The sequence below is a fragment of the Musca autumnalis genome, unplaced genomic scaffold (genome assembly GCF_047663935.1).
Source record: "Musca autumnalis isolate F117 unplaced genomic scaffold, ASM4766393v1 scaffold_5, whole genome shotgun sequence".
Lineage (NCBI taxonomy): Eukaryota > Metazoa > Arthropoda > Insecta > Diptera > Muscidae > Musca > Musca autumnalis.
The window spans coordinates 20,542,313-20,560,545 of NW_027412088.1; the positions used below are offsets into that span (position 1 = coordinate 20,542,313).

At 39.9% G+C, this 18,233-nt stretch overlaps 1 protein-coding gene across 1 annotated transcript in view; it reads right to left on the reverse strand.

The window, feature by feature from the left end:
• LOC141406218 (uncharacterized) overlaps window positions 1-16,952 on the reverse strand; it is a 51,904-nt gene extending 34,952 nt beyond the window's left edge. The window contains exon 1 of the mRNA XM_073991418.1: window positions 16,776-16,952. Coding sequence (XP_073847519.1) covers window positions 16,776-16,952 — 177 coding nt within the window. The remainder of the gene's footprint in view (window positions 1-16,775) is intronic.
• Between the last annotated feature and the right edge of the window lie 1,281 nt (window positions 16,953-18,233).

Sequence of the window (18,233 nt, forward strand, 5' to 3'; positions counted from 1 at the left end):
AACAGGAGTCTGGTGAGTTTCTTTAGCTGGAAACAGGTGCAGCGTATGATGCAAATCGTTATTGAGTGCTACGCAGCTACCAAAATTAGATCCAGTTCCGAGATGGACTATGCTCGTCCATTCATTCTTTAATTGTCTTTGAATCCTTATTTTGTTTAGTCACGTCGACCTTGGACCCTCATAATTTTATTTCTTTAAAAACACAATTTTTTGTCATTTTATTTTTCTAAATCATCTTTGTCTTTTGTTCTCCTTCAAATCCAAATTTAAAATATCCAAATTTAAAATTTTTATACTAGTTCCTAGAAAATCATATTTACATTCCAGTTTTTTCAAATGATATAAATTAAATTTAGTCGTTATTTTCTGTGCAAACATTACTTTAAAATTTTTTTCTACATTCATTCCATTCGCCTAGTCCATCCCTTTAACCAACCCCATATTTTCCTGCCGGTTTGTTTGATCAGGTCTCTAGCAAAAGTTCTGGACATTTTGTTGCCTTCCATTGCTCGGTGTCTGTTTGGGGCTATTTCGGTTTTGTTTACTCTACACAAACATGAAATGTCAGTCAACAGTGATTATCGACCGGACGACATTTGTCCATATTTATATTTTTTTTTCAACTATTCTGATGTAATGCAAAGGCAAAAGTGTTTATTTGCAAAAAGGATTATAAAGGAATAACATGTCGGAGGAAAAAATAAACATTAATGTCAAAGGGAACACCAGTTTGGAGAATGTCCTTTATTGCAATGAAAATATGTTTTGGAATTGTGTATTGAATTTTTAAAAAGGGACATTTAAAAATGAGTTTTTCAATAAAATATTAAATATAATGGAATGTTTAACAAAGTATTTCCCGTTATCAGTCTATAGTTAATAGAATAGACTATTAAGGGTTAACACTTATCGTTAAGAGAAGTCAGTTATTAGGGTCTGCCCTACCATATACAATTTAAAGTTCTTCTACATATAGAAGACCGAAAGATCTTCTCTAGACAGAAGACTTAATACATTTCTTCCATAGAAAAAGGTCTTTGGGACATCTTCTATAGACAGAAAACCTTTAAATATATTTTGTAGACAGACGAGCTTCTAAAGGTGTTTCATAGAGAAAGACCTAATGGTGTCTAAAGAAATTCGAACTTTTTTTTGACGGTAAAGATCTTTCTTAGAGAGAACAATCTTGAATGGTCTTTTTCAGACCTAAGATCTTCAAAGGTCTCTTGTAGACAGAAGTCCTTCTAGAGGACACTTTAAAGATCTTCTGGGGACAGAAGATACTTAAGAGATTTTCTAGATTTCTACAGACAGAAGACCTTCTCAAAGTTTTCTATAGAATTTCCACTGATCACCTATAAGAAGATCTGCTGGTGTTCTTTAAGAAGTCCTCTATGAGAAGTCCTACTGGTCTTCTACGTGAAGATCCACTGGTCGTCTATGAGTCAACCTACCAAACCAACTGGTTTTTCTAGAGAAGATCTACGAGTATTCCATGATATATCCTACAAGAAGATTCACTGGTGATCTAGGAGAAGACCCGGAGAAGACTGGTGATCTAGAAGAAGACCTTCATTGGAAGACCTACTGGTCCTTCATTGGAAGTCGTCCTGGTCCTTCTATGTAAAGACCTGCTTTTGTTGTTGTTGTAACGGTGTTTTTATTTTATGTTTGTACTGACTCTGGGTCTATCTCCAGTTCTAGGAATGTGGTTGCTTGGATGGGTTGCAACCACAGATCTACTGAAGTTAGGGCAGTTGAAAAGGTACTGTGTGTCGTGCAGGCATGTGCTGCATGCTGGGCAGAAGTTTTGCACGATCTTTTGTCCTATATGAATTTACACGGCTGCACCATCCCGAGCGCTGTTGAGTGAAAACTACTCTGGTTTGTCGTGGCTGCTGACCCTCTTCAGCTGCGATAGATGGGGGATGTACTCCGATGACTGCATTCACACAATAATTGCTTATGGTCTTAGCAACTGTGTCCGTGTGAATGCTGTTCAAACCTGCCTGATATGCCTGTTGATCTAGAGGTTCTCTCCTATATTGTTGGATCGCCGTCTCTAGAGCATGTATATCCTTCTTGATATCCTTCTTGATAGGCCAGCAGATGGTGACTAGGATGGCTCTCACGGCAACATCCGAGCAAGTACTGCAACGAAAGCATGCCATTGGGTTGCTGTACTAGAAGAATCTTTGCCTCCTCGTGTAGATGGTCCACTAGAGATATGAGGAGGCACCCTGCTGCTGTTCTCGGGGCACTTACATTCGCGCACCAAACTGGCGCCGCATAACTTACCACAAACAGATCTGCTCCTCAAGTGCTGCCGGCTAAGGACTTGAGGACCTTGTTCTTGCATTTCACTTTGTCGCAGTTAGCTGTGGCATGCACGGACGACGTGAACATACTGTCGAATTTGATCCATCGAATTTTGGTTTAGTTTGTGGTCGGAACTCTGCCACCATCGACCATGATATTCAACTCTGTTCCTTATGTGGTGAACAAACAGATTGGCCGTATGTTTAGTGGCTGATTCCTCGCGTTGAAAAAGGTGGTAAGATCGGTCACAATTGACTTCAGTAAAGGTGCCTGACGGATACGTTATGATCTCAATGTCGCCTGGAGGGGCGGAATACAGGAGTGGTAGAAGATAAACAGTGCCGGAGATATAACCCCACCTAAGGGAACTCCCTTTTTTACACTACGGGGTTTGGACTCCTTATTCCTGTAGACTGGCGCCCACATACATATATAATTGATTATCCAAAGTTTCAGACATAGCCGAACGGGTTGTCTACTCGATGTTCTCAAACAGCGTGATGTGCTTGACAGTATCAAAGGCTTGTGATAAGTCAAGCACCGCCATCACTGTTCTATCACACGGCTTTCTCTGGTTCAGTCCTCTACAAATATGTGTGGAGACCTTGTTCTTGCATTTCAGTTTGTCGCAGATAGCTGTGGCATGCACGGACGACGTGAACATGCTGTCGAATTTGATCCATTGAATTTTGGTTTAGAGTGTGGTCGCAACTCTGCCACCATCGACCATGATATTCAACTCTGTTCCTTATGTGGTGAACAAACAGATTGGCCGTATGTTTAGTGGCTGATTCCTCGCGTTGAAAAAGGTGGTAAGATCGGTCACAATTGACTTCAGGAAAGGTGCCTGACGGATACGTTATGATCTCAATATCGTCTGGAGTGGCGGAATGCAGGAGTGGTAGAAGTTAAACAGTTCCGGGGATATAACCCCACCTAAGGGAACTCCCTTTTTTACACTACGGGGTTTGGACTCCTTATTCCTGTAGACTGGCGCCCACATATATAATTGATTATCTAACGTTTCAGACTTAGCCGGACGGGTTGTCTACTCGATGTCCTCAAACAGTGTGATGTGCTTGACAGTATCAAAGGCTTGTGATAAGTCAAGCACCGCCATCACTGTTCTATCACACGGCAAAATCGGTCTGTAAGATTCACCTTTGTTGGCATCCTTGCCCGGCTTCAGTAGCGGGAACACCCTGCCCATTTTCCAGACTTCGGAAACGATGTGGGTGGCTATCGAAAGGTTGAGAACTTTAGTGAGATACTCGACTCTCGATACATCCAGCTGTTTCACTGATGTCCTGTTTTCTGTTGGAGCTCTTCAGATGATTTAACGACTTGTTCCGCTTATGCTCATCGACTAACCTGTTAACTTCCTGTGTCAGCTCCCTGACTCTGGGGTCACTGGGGTTTGCACTACGAAGCACATTACCCTCATTTGCTAATACTGTTGCATCTTGTCTTGGAACGTCTGTTCTGCTACCCGAACATCTGAAGAGTTGGACAGATCCCTGAAGCGGTGATAAGTGAACTCTCTGAAACTCAGTCAACTAGCTTTTCCATGATTGACGAAAGTGTGGTGTTCAGAGGAAACGAAATCGTGCAATCTGCTGATGTAGACAATTATGGGGAGATGGTCTGATCCAAGAGAAATGACGGTTTGCCAGGTGACGTCATTTGTCAAACACTCTCCGCTAATCCTGTTAGGGACGTCCTCATTGACCGTGGAAAAAGAGAGATATCTATCTGCTCAGCCAGAGTTATACCCCTCTGTTCCTTTTCGAATACCGAATGCCACAAGTCATGATGAGCATTGAAGTCCCCCAACACCAGACGGCTATGACCTTTCAAAAGCGGGCTAATGTTGGGCCTATAACCTGGAGTACGGCTATTTATTGGCTTGATGTATACGTTCAGCAACTCTTCCTCGGCAGTTCCTCATCTGAATGCTATACCCATACATTCCATACATTCTAATGACCCGTACATTAGAGCCCGACTCAAGCGAGATAGATCTGTGTTGAACAGACTGGAGCAATAGGGAAGGTAATCCCTGTAACATATATACAACAACACCTACGGTCTTCCCTTACCATCATAGTAGCAATGAGTCGATATGCACTCAACAGCACCTCCATCTACGCGAGTCATGCATTGAAGTCATTTGCTTGCTGTACTCAATGCACAATAATTCGCATTCACTTCATTCCAGTTGATCCTTTAGTATTCCAGTTTTCGCCGTTGAAGTCAGCATGTCAAGGCAATTGCTGGGTGGCTTGTTGCGTTTGTAAATTTTGGAAGGGACTACCCATTGTGACTGTCCCACTAATACATTGCACACAGTGAATTCTTCTTTACTGTCCCTCATAGAGACTTCGGTTTCCTGTCCCACACAGAGTCTTCGGCTTCCTGTCCCACTCGGAAGCTTTGGCTTTCCGTCCCACATAGAGTCTTCGGCTTTCTGTCCCACACTGAATCTTCGGCTTTCCGTCCCACACAGAGACCTCGGCTTTCTGTTTTACACGGAAGCTTTGGCTTTCCGTCCAACACAGGTACTTTAGTAGTCTGTCCCCCACCAGAACGTCGTTCCCTGTTTATAGAGATACGTAGTAGTTTGTACGAGATAGTAGCAGTAACTATTGTAGCGTTAGTTATCACATCGTCGTACTGAATCGACATCAGCCGAGCTCCCGAAATCATCAATCAACACGTTCCCGATCATCACCGAACCGTAGAACTAACCAACTTCTCGACAACAGTTATCGATCATCGTCGTCATCAGCCGAGTTCACGATCATCGTCAGCCGTGTTTCTGAATTATCATATCGTCGTAAGCCGAATGATCAGCAATCAACACGTTCCGGATCACCGTTAAATCGTAAAACCCGAACGCCAACCAGCTTTGTTTCCACAACATGCGCAGAACCCGCTTATCAATCAGGATCGTAGTTCCCGATCATCAACGCAGTTCGTCATTAACGAACATCGTCGATACTAAAACATCAATCAACAACATCGTTCCCGATCATTCCTAGCAGTTAGTCAGGCTATCAATATCGCATTTCATTGAATTAGAACATACTAGTATTTAGATCAATAAGCATCCGATTGAACCCCTAGAAGGGATAAAACTAGTCTTTTATTTCGTAAGGTTTAGTGGGTCCTTATAGAGACCCTGGACAGCCGACGAAAAAACCACGTTACATCCCCCAACTCCACTTCTGGTACAATCTTTCTTCTCTATGTTGTAACCATCACAACGCTATGAACTGCAGTTTTTGTTGAGCTTGGTTTCCTACACCCCGCGACCCTGATATTTTTCCGACTTATGAAGTCCACTATTTTCCTGATCTTACCTCGCAAGTCTCCCTTGTCCCGTTGTGGAACAATGTTGTTTTTTTTTGTTACCTCGCAATTAAATTGCTAAAAGAATGCATTTTCAGGGATTAGACCTTTTGCTAGAAAATCATCTGATCTTCTACGAGAAGAACTTCTGATGAAGAGAGAAGGTCTTCTGATCTTCTATGCGAAGATCGTCTCATCTTCTAACAGGAGATCATCTGATATTCCATGAAAAGATAATCTGATCTACTATAAAAATATCATCCGATTTTCTGCAAAAAATGAGAAGATCGTTTGATGGTATATGAGAAGATCGTCTTGTCATTTATGAGAAGATCATCTGATCTTCCATCAGAAAAACTGGTCTTGAGAAGATCATGTGATCATGTAAGAGGATTGTCTGATCTTCTATTATTTAATCCACTGATCTTCTATGAGAAGATCATTTGATATTCTCTGAAAAGTTCACCTGAACTTCTTCTGTGAGAAGACCTACTAGTTTTCTATGAGAAGGCCTTATGTGAAAAGACCTACTTGATTTCTGTCAGAAGACCAACTGGTTTTCTACGTGAAGATCGGATGATTATCTATGAGAATAACATCTGGTCGTCTATGAGAAGATCATCTGATCTTCTATCGGAAGATTGTCTAATGAGAATATTGTCTGGCCTGATCTTCTGTTAGAATATCGTCTGATCGTCTATGAAAATATGCACTGATCTTCTATGAGAATACCAAGTGGTCTTTCATGAGAAGATCTACTTGCCTTCTATGAAAATATCATCTGATCTTCTTTGAGAAGGCCGTTTGATCCCCTAAGAGAAGATAGTCTGGTCCTCTATTACTATGTCCACTGATCTTCTATCTTCTGTGAGAAGATCGTCTAATCTTCTACGAGAATATCAGCTGATCGTCTATGAAAATAGATATAGATTAGGTTCGAATATGGACTATATTTGTCTACTCCTTCTGGTACCTCCCACACAAAATTTCGGATAAGTTCACTTTAATACCTGCTCTTGTATCTTTTGATTTTTGTTGAAGCGATTTGTATCGCTACTTCCATTACGACGGTAAAAGCTTTTTTCATGGGCAAGTTCATATTTCTTGGGAAAAAAGCCCGAAATGTGTATAAAACCCATATGTCGCCATATGTGGCGGTCGGAGAGCCCGATAACTCTGGAACTGTTCAACGAATTTGGTCCAACATTTGGTCTTCGTCATATTATATCCAAACTTAGTTTCATGGGGCAATACCGGTCCACAACTTCTGGTACTTCTCAATAATATTTAAAAAAATGTCACTAAAATGCTAGGACCATATCACTTGATGGGACAAATTTGGTTCAAACTTTTAGTTTAACTTCTAAAATAGCCCATATCGGTCCTCCCTAAGGGTACCTACCCTACAAAAGTTCAACAGTTGTGTCTTAGTGCAGTTAATTCCTTATTCACATTTTTGTCGGGGACCTTAAATACATTCCATCTGTCCGTAGGTGAAAGTTTCACTTCACATTGGCTGAGGGTATATATCAGTCGGCATCTGTCGGCTGACACTTTTTACTTGTTTTCTATAAGAACAATAACCCATTTTTCATGAGAAAACGTACTGGTTTTCTACGAGAAGACTTATGTACGTGTATTCTATCAGTAGACCTGCCTTTCTTGAAAAGACTTCCTGGTTGTTTTTTTTGAGACGATCGTCTAATCTTCGATGAGAATATCTACGGATCTGGTTTGTTCTTTCGTGAAAAGACCTACTGCTCTTCTATGAAAAGACCTACTGGGAGCAAACTAAATTATCAACATAATTTAAGATACTTGATTTGGCAGTTTACGCCAAGGCCAAATTTTGAATTAATTTTGTGTCCGTATATTGTCTATGTTAATACACATTCCACCACTGCAATCAATTGCTACACACATTCAGTGAAACGTGATGCTTGTCCAATCTTCAGTTCAGTTATGGAAATTGTGAAGCATATCTTTTACATAAGCCTAATATGAACTGTGTACTCAAGTACATATAAGGCGATTTAATGTTGTGTGAGTTAACTAAATCTTTGGAAATCTGCTTATGTCAGGTATGAGATGCAGCCACGCAATTGTTGAAGATGATGAGGAAATTGAAAAATCTCTTGAAGCTATGTCTTTTAAAGTTACGTAGTTTTGGAGTAAATAAAATCCAACGTATTTCCATTGATATGTGTGTATGTCCTTCTTTTCCTGGATTTCTCCTGAATTTCCCTTGGCTTATAGAAATTCGTAAATGTTTAAATGTTTCATTTTGTTGTTGGGATTTTTAAAATGACAAAAACATTTTCGCCACAAATAACAATAAATACGGACAATGGAAGCCAGAAAGACATGACGTTTTCTAAATGTTGTAATGCCTCTGTAACCTCTATCAAAATGTCTCCGCTTGTTTTGTCACTTAAGGATTTCTTTTGGCCAACGATTTTATGTGGGTAAAAATATGCAAATCAAATTCTGTTTTTGTCACAGAAGATAAAATGAAATAAAAGTCACTTGTTTTCCTGGAAAAAAGAGTTACAAAATCTACAAGTCAAAGCTAAGTTACATTTGTGGACTGACAGACGGACATTAAAAGAAAAATTTTTAATTTATTATCAGTGGCCAGCAGCATATTTAAGAAATTCAATTGACCATTGTTTTTTTCCTGCCGTGAAGATAATTATAGCAACAATATGCTAATTAAAAGGTGCAGTTAAAATGTAGGATCCAAACCAACATTTTAACTGTACCTTTATCTTTTCTTTCTCTTTTTCCCGTTCTTCTTGCAAGGGACAATTGACGTTTCTATGTATTGATTGTCCTTTGGTTCTTCCTGCTCAGCTGATAATTGATAATGAGAAAATTAATGATATAATGGTACTAAATGATTTAACAATTTCCCCCTCGGGCCATTGTAAGTTGAGTTTTCCTTATTAGCAGCTGATGACAGAGAAGTAATCAATTTTCAAGGATGCCACTCTTTTTTCTTCTTTATATTTTTCTTTCTTTTGGTAAATTTCAAGAGTTTCCTTTTTTTGTATTTACCTCCCTATTATTTTTAATAGCTTCTTAGTGCTTTTGTTAAAAAATTATTTTTTATTAACCAGATTCGTCCATTTTCTATGTCCTTTTTTGTTTACCTATTTTAGATGAAGGCAGCTTTGGTTTGAAATTATTAATGATGATTCCTTTTTCGTGTTAAGGGCATTTGTCAGTTTTCCACTTCTCTTCATTCGGTTCATTAAATGCACCAGCAAGTCAACGACTTTGGCCTTAACATTTCAATCATTTCTTGTCAAAGTCTTCGTTTAGGATCATCCGTGCTGTTTCTCTTATGGCGATGAGCTTGATGGCGATGATGATGATGGACATAAATTGTTTTGCAATATCTGATTTCCTTTTGAAATCCTTTCTTAATCGAAGTGCCATTTCTTATTTAAACTTTGATGTCTCAAAGTTGTTGATAGTGATAGATGAATATCCTTTCGAATAGATGAAAGATGCATTAGGCGGACACATTTGTTTTTCAAACATCATCAGAAGGGTCATGTAGGTATATGAAGTATTTGTAAGTTAAAACACGTAAAAAAGTATCAGTCGGCTTTTCCGACAGAGATATACCCTCAGCCTATGTGAATTGAAACTTTCTTCTACGGACAGATTGAATGTATTTAGGGTCTTTTCAGAATTTTGTTGCCCCCTTTGAACTTGCTGAAAAAATTTAGGATTAGGATCTAAGATCAAAAGTGTTGTGAAGGACGTACTTAAAGGAATGGACCGACATAGACCATTATGAAAGTGTGTACAAACAAATGTTGTACATGCTTTTGGTTGAGATTTGGCCGCTGGAAAATCCTCTTATAAAAATAGTTTTTGGGAGTTTTCAGCTCTCCAGCAGGCAAAGAAAGTAATAAAAGATTCAGTGATCTTGTACTCTTGTGCATACGACTAGGTGATAATAAAGGTCATGACCACACACTCACATGTCGCTATGCTCAAAGGTTAGAAAAGACCACTTGAATGATAAGCAAGCAGCGCGCTGCAGCGTTCCGATATTCTCTATTATTAGAAACGATAAGAGTGATTGTAGTTGCATTAGGTTAAGTTACATTTTCATAAGTAGTATTTTATTCAATAAATATCAGTGTTGTAAGAGGACTCACTAAGAAGAGACCTCGTGTCTGTTCTTTTTTACAAAGTGGATCTTATTTTTGGAGTCATATTTTGTCGATATATATCGCGCCCACCAGTCATTTCAGTGGGTCATCGTATAATTTTTGGACCAGCATGCCAGGAAGCATGGACTTGTCCACGGAAAACATAATATCGCAGTAAACAGGTCCACAACGAACAGCAGCGATCGGTATACATTTCTAAAGGATCTTCGAGCAGACCCTAAACTGCACACTAGACACAAATGTTGAACTTTTGTGGGGGAGGTGTCCTAAGGAGAAGATCGATATCGGCCATTTTAGAAGTTAAACTTAATTTGGACGAAATATTTGGAGATGAAAAGTTTGGACCAAATTAGTTGCCCCGTTCAAGAGATATTGTGCATAATATTTAATATTGGGGGAAGTACCGGAAGTTGTTGCCCATCTTTGAACTGAACCTAAGTTTGTCCAAAATATGACGAAAGCCAAATTTTTGATCAAATCAGTTGATCAGTTCAAGACTTATCGTGCTCTCCAGCCACTACATTTGGTGTCAAAGAGGTTTTTTAAACTTTCGGGCTGTTTTGTCAAGAAGTATGGACTTGCCCTGAAAAAACGTTTACAGTCGTAATTGAGGCAGCGTATACAAGTTGTTGCAACAAAAATCAAAGTGATTCCAGAGCAGGTCTTGAAGTGAACTTATCCGAAATTTCGTGTGGGAGGTACCCGAAGGAGTGGACAAATATAGTCCATATTCAAACCTGATCTATATCTGGTAGATATATTAGGATGTGAAAAGTATGAACCAAATCGGTCACTCCCATCAAGAGTTATCGTGCGCACAACTTTTCCGAACATTTTTGAACTTTTCTGGGGGAGGTACCTGACGAAGTGGACCGATATGACTTATCTTCGAACTTAAACTTAATTTGGACAAAATATTACGAATGCCACATTTTGGATCGAATCGACAGATCCGTTTGAGAGTTATCTTTGCGCTCCGACCACTACATACGGTGGCATAGGGTTTTTTTTTGCAACATTCAGGCTATTTTCTCAGGAAGTATAGACTTGCCCCTGATGAAACTTGTACCGTCGTATAAGCCTTATACTATAAGGGACAGTGAATACAAGTTGTTACAACAAAAATCAAAGCAATTCGAGAGCAGCTCGCTCCTAAACTGAACTTTTCCGAAATTTTGTGTGGGAGGTACCCGAAGGAGTGGACCGATTGATACCATATTGGAACCTTATCTAATTTTGATACAAATTTCACGATGTGCAAAGTATGGACCAACTCGGTTACTCCCTTCAGGGGCTATCGTGCGCACAAATTTTCCGAACATTTTTTAACTATTGTGGGGGAGGTACTTGAAGGAGTGGACCGATATGGCTAATTTGCAAACTTAAATTAAGTTTGCACAAAGTATTATTAAGATCAAATTGTGGACCGAATCGGCAGATCCGTTCGAGAGTAATTTTGCGCTTTTTTGTACCTTTCAGTCTATTTTCTCAGGAAGTATGGGCTTGCCCCTGATGAAACTTATACCGTTATATGGGGGGCAGTGAATACAAGTCGCTACAACAAAAATCAAAGCGATTCGTGAACAAGTCCTAAACTGAACTTTTCCGAACTTTTGTGTGGGAGGTACCCGAAGGAGTAAACCGATTGAGTCCATATTGGATCTAAGCCTGGTAAAAATTTCACGATGTGCAAAGTATAGACCAACTCGATTATTCCCATCAAGGGTTATCGTGCGCACAAATTTTCCGAACAATTTTGAACTTTTGTGGGGGAGGTACCGGAAGGAGTGGACCGATATAACCAATCTTCGAGCTTGAACTAATTTCGGACAAAATATTACGAAAGCCAAATTTTGGTCTGAATCGGTTGATTCGTCGAGAATCATCCTGCGCTCCAACCATAGGGGTTTTTGTGCAACTTTCAGGCTATTTTCTCAGGAAGTATGGACTTTGAAACGTGACAAAATGATCACGAACATAATGCCAACAACATTACCGCCACACTATACAACAACTCAATGCCATCCACATTGATAAAACCCCTAACGATACACCCAGTACACATTGTTGCTACTATGGAAACGGTGCGTTAATGCAATGTAATAAAACACCAGCATGACCACAACGGAGTACTTCTCAATCGCTTTGTGCAACCGTTCACTTAAGTATTTTAGTTTGTGAAGGGACTGATAGGCTTGCTACTGCAGGGAGCCAGCTATAAGGGCTTAAGTTCAGTTGTGTGTTCGTAGTCCGCCAACCGACACGGGAGTGTAGAGAGGTTGGAAAGTACTATTGAGAGCTACCCCTATGCGCGGTGGCTAATATATTCACTCCACCTGCGGGTGTTGTTCCACTCCACCTACGGGTGTTGTTCCACTCCACCTTCGGATGTTGTTCCTCTCCAACTTCGGGTGTTGTTCCACTAGTCAGTACTCGTAGTATACCGTAGAGGCTAACATAGAAGTAGAAGTGCAGAATTACCGAGTGGCCGAACCCCCTACAACACGAAAGCCGAGGGCCCGAACAACCATACGAACCTCAAGTGGCCGAACGCCTACAACACGGTTCACCGAGTGGCCGAACGCCGAATATCCGAGTGGCCGAACACATACGGACCCGAGTGGCCGAACATCTACAACACGAATCCCCGAGTTGCCGAACATCTACAACACGAATCACCGAATTACCTCACTAATAATTGTTCCACAAACATCCCAGACGGGACAAGGGAAACTTTTCTCATATCAATGAGTGCACCCCGATTCATATTAGCTCAATAATATGGGACCTACAGTTTATCGCCGAGTCCGAACGGCGTGTCTTAAGACACCACTTAGTTTTACATGGCTGAAATACTCATTCTCAGGAAATATCGCCAACATAACTGAAGGATATTTTGCCACCGTTGAAAATTTGGTGTTGCCTGGCCTGGCAACAGTAGTATGCAAGGCGGGTGTGCATACTATTTTACCACGGTATTGTACCTCAATGCGAGCCTTAAATCGCCTACTACCGAACAGCGAATCACCGAGTTCCCGATTATCTTCAAATCGCCTATTACCGAACAAAGAATTATCGAATTCCAAACAACGAATCGCTGATCCCGATCACCCCATCAACCATTTATCTCGTACGATGCTTCCAACGACAAGTACTGAATCCATGTTGCCGATCCCCCAGTCAATTATTCGATCTACTATTTGCTATCTAAACACTTCTTATCGTATTTAAACATCAGTATATTATAAATTAGTTTTACATCAATAAACTACGACAAACCGCGTTACAACTTGCCCCTGATGAAACTTGTAACGTCGTATAGGGGACAGTGAATACAAGTTGTTACAACAAAAATCAAAGCAATTCAAGAGCAGCTCCTAAACTGAACATTTCCGAAATTTCGTGTGGGAGGTACCAGACAGACGGACGGAGGGTATGGCTAAATCAACTCCAAATGCATCCAAATGTAATGCAAAGAGGTTACAATAGCAACGTTGAAGATAGATTGTTGTAACCGTTATGGGTCTATCTCCATTTCTAGGAAATTGGATGTTTCGACGGGATGTAACCACAAATCTACTGGGGTTAGTTGAATGAGTTTGGCAGGGCAATTGAAAAGGTGCAGTGTGTTGTGCGAGCCTGTGTCGCATGTTAGGCAGATCATTTGCACGGTGTCACGGATCCTTGCCCTATAGGAATTCGGACGGCTACACCAGGGACGTAGCCAGGATTTCATTTCGGGGGGGGGCCAACCTACCAAAATTTTGAAAGTTCTTGTTAGCAAAAATTTCTTATTTAGCAATGATATAAACCTTATTTTATACTTGGCGTCATCCACTAGTATTTTTTTATATTTGCAGGTAGATTTAGGAGTTATATAAATTAAGGAAAAAATGCCGAGACACGTGTCTTCTTTTTTTTGTCTTTTATCACGCTGCGGTGTCAGAATAGGGTCAGGTTTTTCAATTTCGGAAATTCAGGTGTCCAATCCTTGTTACTGTTACTGTCATTGAAGTTTTTCCCTACAAATATTTTGGTGTCCAATCGTAGATCTAATCACAAAGAATTTCTGAATGCCGATGGGGGTTTTCTTGATAGAGAACTAATGCTGAGCAATAGTGTCATATTTATGATGAAATTCTACCACCCAATCGTGGGTATGCAATGACAAATCCTGGTGCCCAATCGGGCATCTGTCAATAGACTATTTTGGCGTCCAATCGTCGAACTTCTCTTATAGAAATTCTTGTTTCCTATCCTGGATTTTCTCATAAATTGATCAAGAACCAAGATAACTCCTGTCTCATCAGTCTTGAATACTTTTAAAATGAAATTCTGGCGCCCAGAATTTTAGCAAAAATCCATGAACACAATTGTTCCTAATCTACATTTTTTATACTCTCAGCCTTTAGTCAAAATGTGCCTCATCGAAATAATGGTTTAAGGGCCAAAGTGTATTTGGAAGAAATCTGTTCCAGAAAATTTGGAGTCGACTTAGCTATGTTCGTCTGGGTGGCTGCCTGGAGAACACGATAATTCTCGAACAGATCAACCGATTCGATCCTCCTTTCGATAACCTTTCACAGAGTATTTGAAATTTTTCAGAGAAGTACGGTTTAAGACCTCTCTGGATAATTAGTAAATATACCTGTGTAAGCTTAAGACCTCAGTAGTCATGGCTTAACTATATGCTAATAATTTAGTTATAAGTAAGAATATGAAATAAATAAATTAATAAATAAAAAGACCTCTCTGGAAAGGGTTTGCTTTTTTGCAACAATTGTACTCGGGGCCTTTATTACTACAATACAAGTTTTTTCATGCCCAAACTTCCAGAGAAAGTGGCCCGAAAGCTGTAAGGAACACCTACGGCCATCATGTGTAGTGGCTGGTGCGCACGACAACTTTTGAACCGGATACTGCGTTGGTCCAAACATTCTTTATAGCAATATTTCTGCGAGCCTTATATAAAGTTCGTAGATAATGATTTTCGGTCTACTCCTTATGGTATTTCCCCCTAAAAATTCAAGAATTTTAGCTACAGTGGTAAGTGCGATTTTTCTTGAACGGAGCAACAGATTTGTTCCAAACTTTGGTTTTAGTAATATTTTGTCCAAACTTAGTTTTAGCTCGAAAATGGGTACATCCCAACAAACCTTCAAAATAGTTGTTTAATGCAGTTTAAGGTCGGTATTCCTTGTGTTTAGAGCGGTATTATGTTTTTCTTGGGAAGCCTATATTTTTTCTTGAAAAAACTGAAAATTATACTGTGACGCACTGAAATGAATGACTCCCAAAATAAGGTATACTTCCAAAATGAACTATGTCGGTCCGGTCCATTTCTTCAGTTACCTCCTCCGTAACATTTGTAATCAATGATAAAATCTATATTTTGTTGGTGAGTTCATACGTCCGAGAATGGCTACACAATTCTGAAAATCTCGTAATACATAGCTCTGGGTTAAAGGATTTTGGTTGTGTAGCCGCTATCTGTCCTCGATCTGTCCATAGATTAATGTGTCAGTTCACACAGACTCAGGGTATATTCCTGTCCGCAAAGTGGACTGATACTTCTTGAGATTTTGACGAATCTGAATCTGTTTCCGATCAGTTTTTTTATTTCGTTTGTTGTTATAAATCCTTTGCCGAAGAAGGACAAAGGAATAATCCTAGAAATGTGCATCAATTGAAACTACTTCCCAAAATAGAATTCAAAGAGTAATCGACAAAAAAATCTCTGAAGATGAAATTCAGCTTAATTTCGAAATATTTGAAACAATATGCAATAAATAAAATATAAACATTCACCTCAATCTAAATAATCTTCATTTTATTAACATTCGAAAGATCGAACAAAACATACAAATACGACAGAAAAACTATTTTTTGTACAATAGATATTTACTAATTTGTAGGAAGAGACGCGTTTCAAATAATCTTAACGGGCGACACTGCTGTGGAATACAAATTATATCATAAAAATTGGTTGATATAGATTTTTTGTTGCAAATTTCAAACATAATAAAGAATTTGTAATTGTTATGATGTTCAAAATAGTTCATTACAAAAACGTGTTAGATACTATTTACATATTGCTCTTATCAAAAGTTGCAAAAACAAAAGTTCGCAAGAATGTTTTTTCTAAATGTTGTTTATAAGCCAAAGTATTGGAGGTAATATGCTACAAACGTTCAATAAATACAAAAAAACGTCTTGTTCTGAACTCAATGACACTTACAGTCATCCTACAATTACGATTAAACGCTTAAACAACACCTTAAAACTTAACAACTATTCAGAAAATTGCTGGAAAAGCCTAAATTGTTCATTATTTTTTATACTTTAAAATATGTTGGACAATAAGTATACCAATGTAGTTAAATAATTCTCTGTAATACTTCTTCCAAATACTTTACATATTTCTTGAAAAATTTAAAACAGTTTAAAATTTTACTCAAAAATTAAAAAATGTGTAACATAAGCTAATATCCTATGGGAACAAAAATCATTTCGGGGGGCCCGGGCCCCCCCCTGGCTACGTCGGTGGGCTACACCATCCCGAGAATAGTTGAGCCAAAACTACTTTGGTTTGTCGTAGCAGCTACGATGTTTTTCGTGGACGTCATTCATACAATAGTTGCTTATGGTATCTGCTACTGCATCCGCTATTGCTATTGCTATTTAAATCTGCTTGATAGGCTTGTTGATTTAGGGGTTCTCTCTTGTAATAATTGCTAGATCATGAAGATCCCTCCTGACATGCCTAGTCGGAGGTTCCTATCCACCATATGGTGATTGAATTGGCTGTTACCGTAACACCCAAGCATGACTAATCTTTGCCTCCCCATGTTCATGTGAAGTTCTCAGGGCGACATTCCGATAGGTTTGAATATTTTTCCATGGTGATGCACTTACATTCGCGGACCATACTGGCACCACATTGCTTACCACATACCGACCTATTGCGTTATATGTGGTCAAAAAGGTTTCCTTATTTGCACCCCACGTGCTGTCGGCTAGGAACTTGAGGACCTTGTTCCTACATCTCAGCTTGTCACAGGTAGTTGTGACAAGTGCGAACGTCAAGGACATGCTGTAGAATGTGACCCCTAGAATTGTGGGATAGTTTGTGGTCGGAATTCTGCTACCATTGACCATGACATTCAACCCAGTTCTCACCTCTGCCGTCCATGTGGTGAAGAGAGTGGCGGTAGATTTATTTGCGGGAGGACTTATGCGATGCAATTCCACTGCGACTGGTTTTTCGACACTGCAGTGACCGCAACCACACTACAATTGCGTTCCGGCCAGCGGCTGTCACCTCAGTGTACATGTATCAGTATACATGTATCTATTGGATTACTCCGTATTATTATGGTCCGACCCGGGACGAATGGGTTTTCCATAACCAACATGGATATGCTCGATTTGTCACATCCGCAGGGGTAGCTCACGACTCGTCTATGTGAGTGATTACGACAGGGACTATGCAAGAACACAGCCCCCAATAAGTCATTGTCTTCATTGGCGCTGCAGGAAACCAAGTTCAAGAACTACTGGTTACGACCTTCTGAGGAAGGATCGCACCAAAGTGGAGTTGGTGAACTGACTTTTTTTTACACCAGTCTGGTCAATACAGACCTATCTCCCTTAAGCCTGACTAGCCTGGCTCTAATGACCCGTACATGAAATATATGGGAGTAGCAGTCAGGTGTGGAACTGCCGAGGTAGAGTTGCGTAACTGACTGATCCTAAATGACTTTAATGTCCATCATGTGGTGTGGCATTCGGTCCTGGGCAATGAGCATAGAATATAGCGCTGGCTGAGCACATTAAGGTAAATGAGGACGCCTCTACCAGAATTATCGAATAGTAATACAGTTCGTCAGACCCGTCGTTTCCCTTTGGACGCAGCATTTTCATCAATCATGGGAAAGCTAGTTTCAGAAAGTTCAACGATCACCGCTTCAGAGTACTGCCCAACCCACAGTAGCAGCCGATTAATATTGATTTGATATTGATGATATTGAACCTAGTTTTTATTTCCGAGTCCAAACGGCGTGTCTTACGACACCACTTGTAAAGAAGTGAAATACTCAGGGAATAAAAGCGCTGAAAGGATTTGGCATCGCCGGAAATTTTAATGTTTTAGTCAGGGATTGAACCGCAGGTCTTCTGATAGCAAGGTGGACATGCTTCCCACGGCACCACGGTAGCTAATTATTTGAATAATCAATTATATATGTGGACGGCAGTAGTACGTGGAATTCAAAAACAAGAAGTCGAAGCCCTACAGAGTGAAACAGGGAGCTGCTTAAGGTGGAGTGATATCTCCGCTCCAGATGGTATTTAGGTCGATACGTATACGGATGG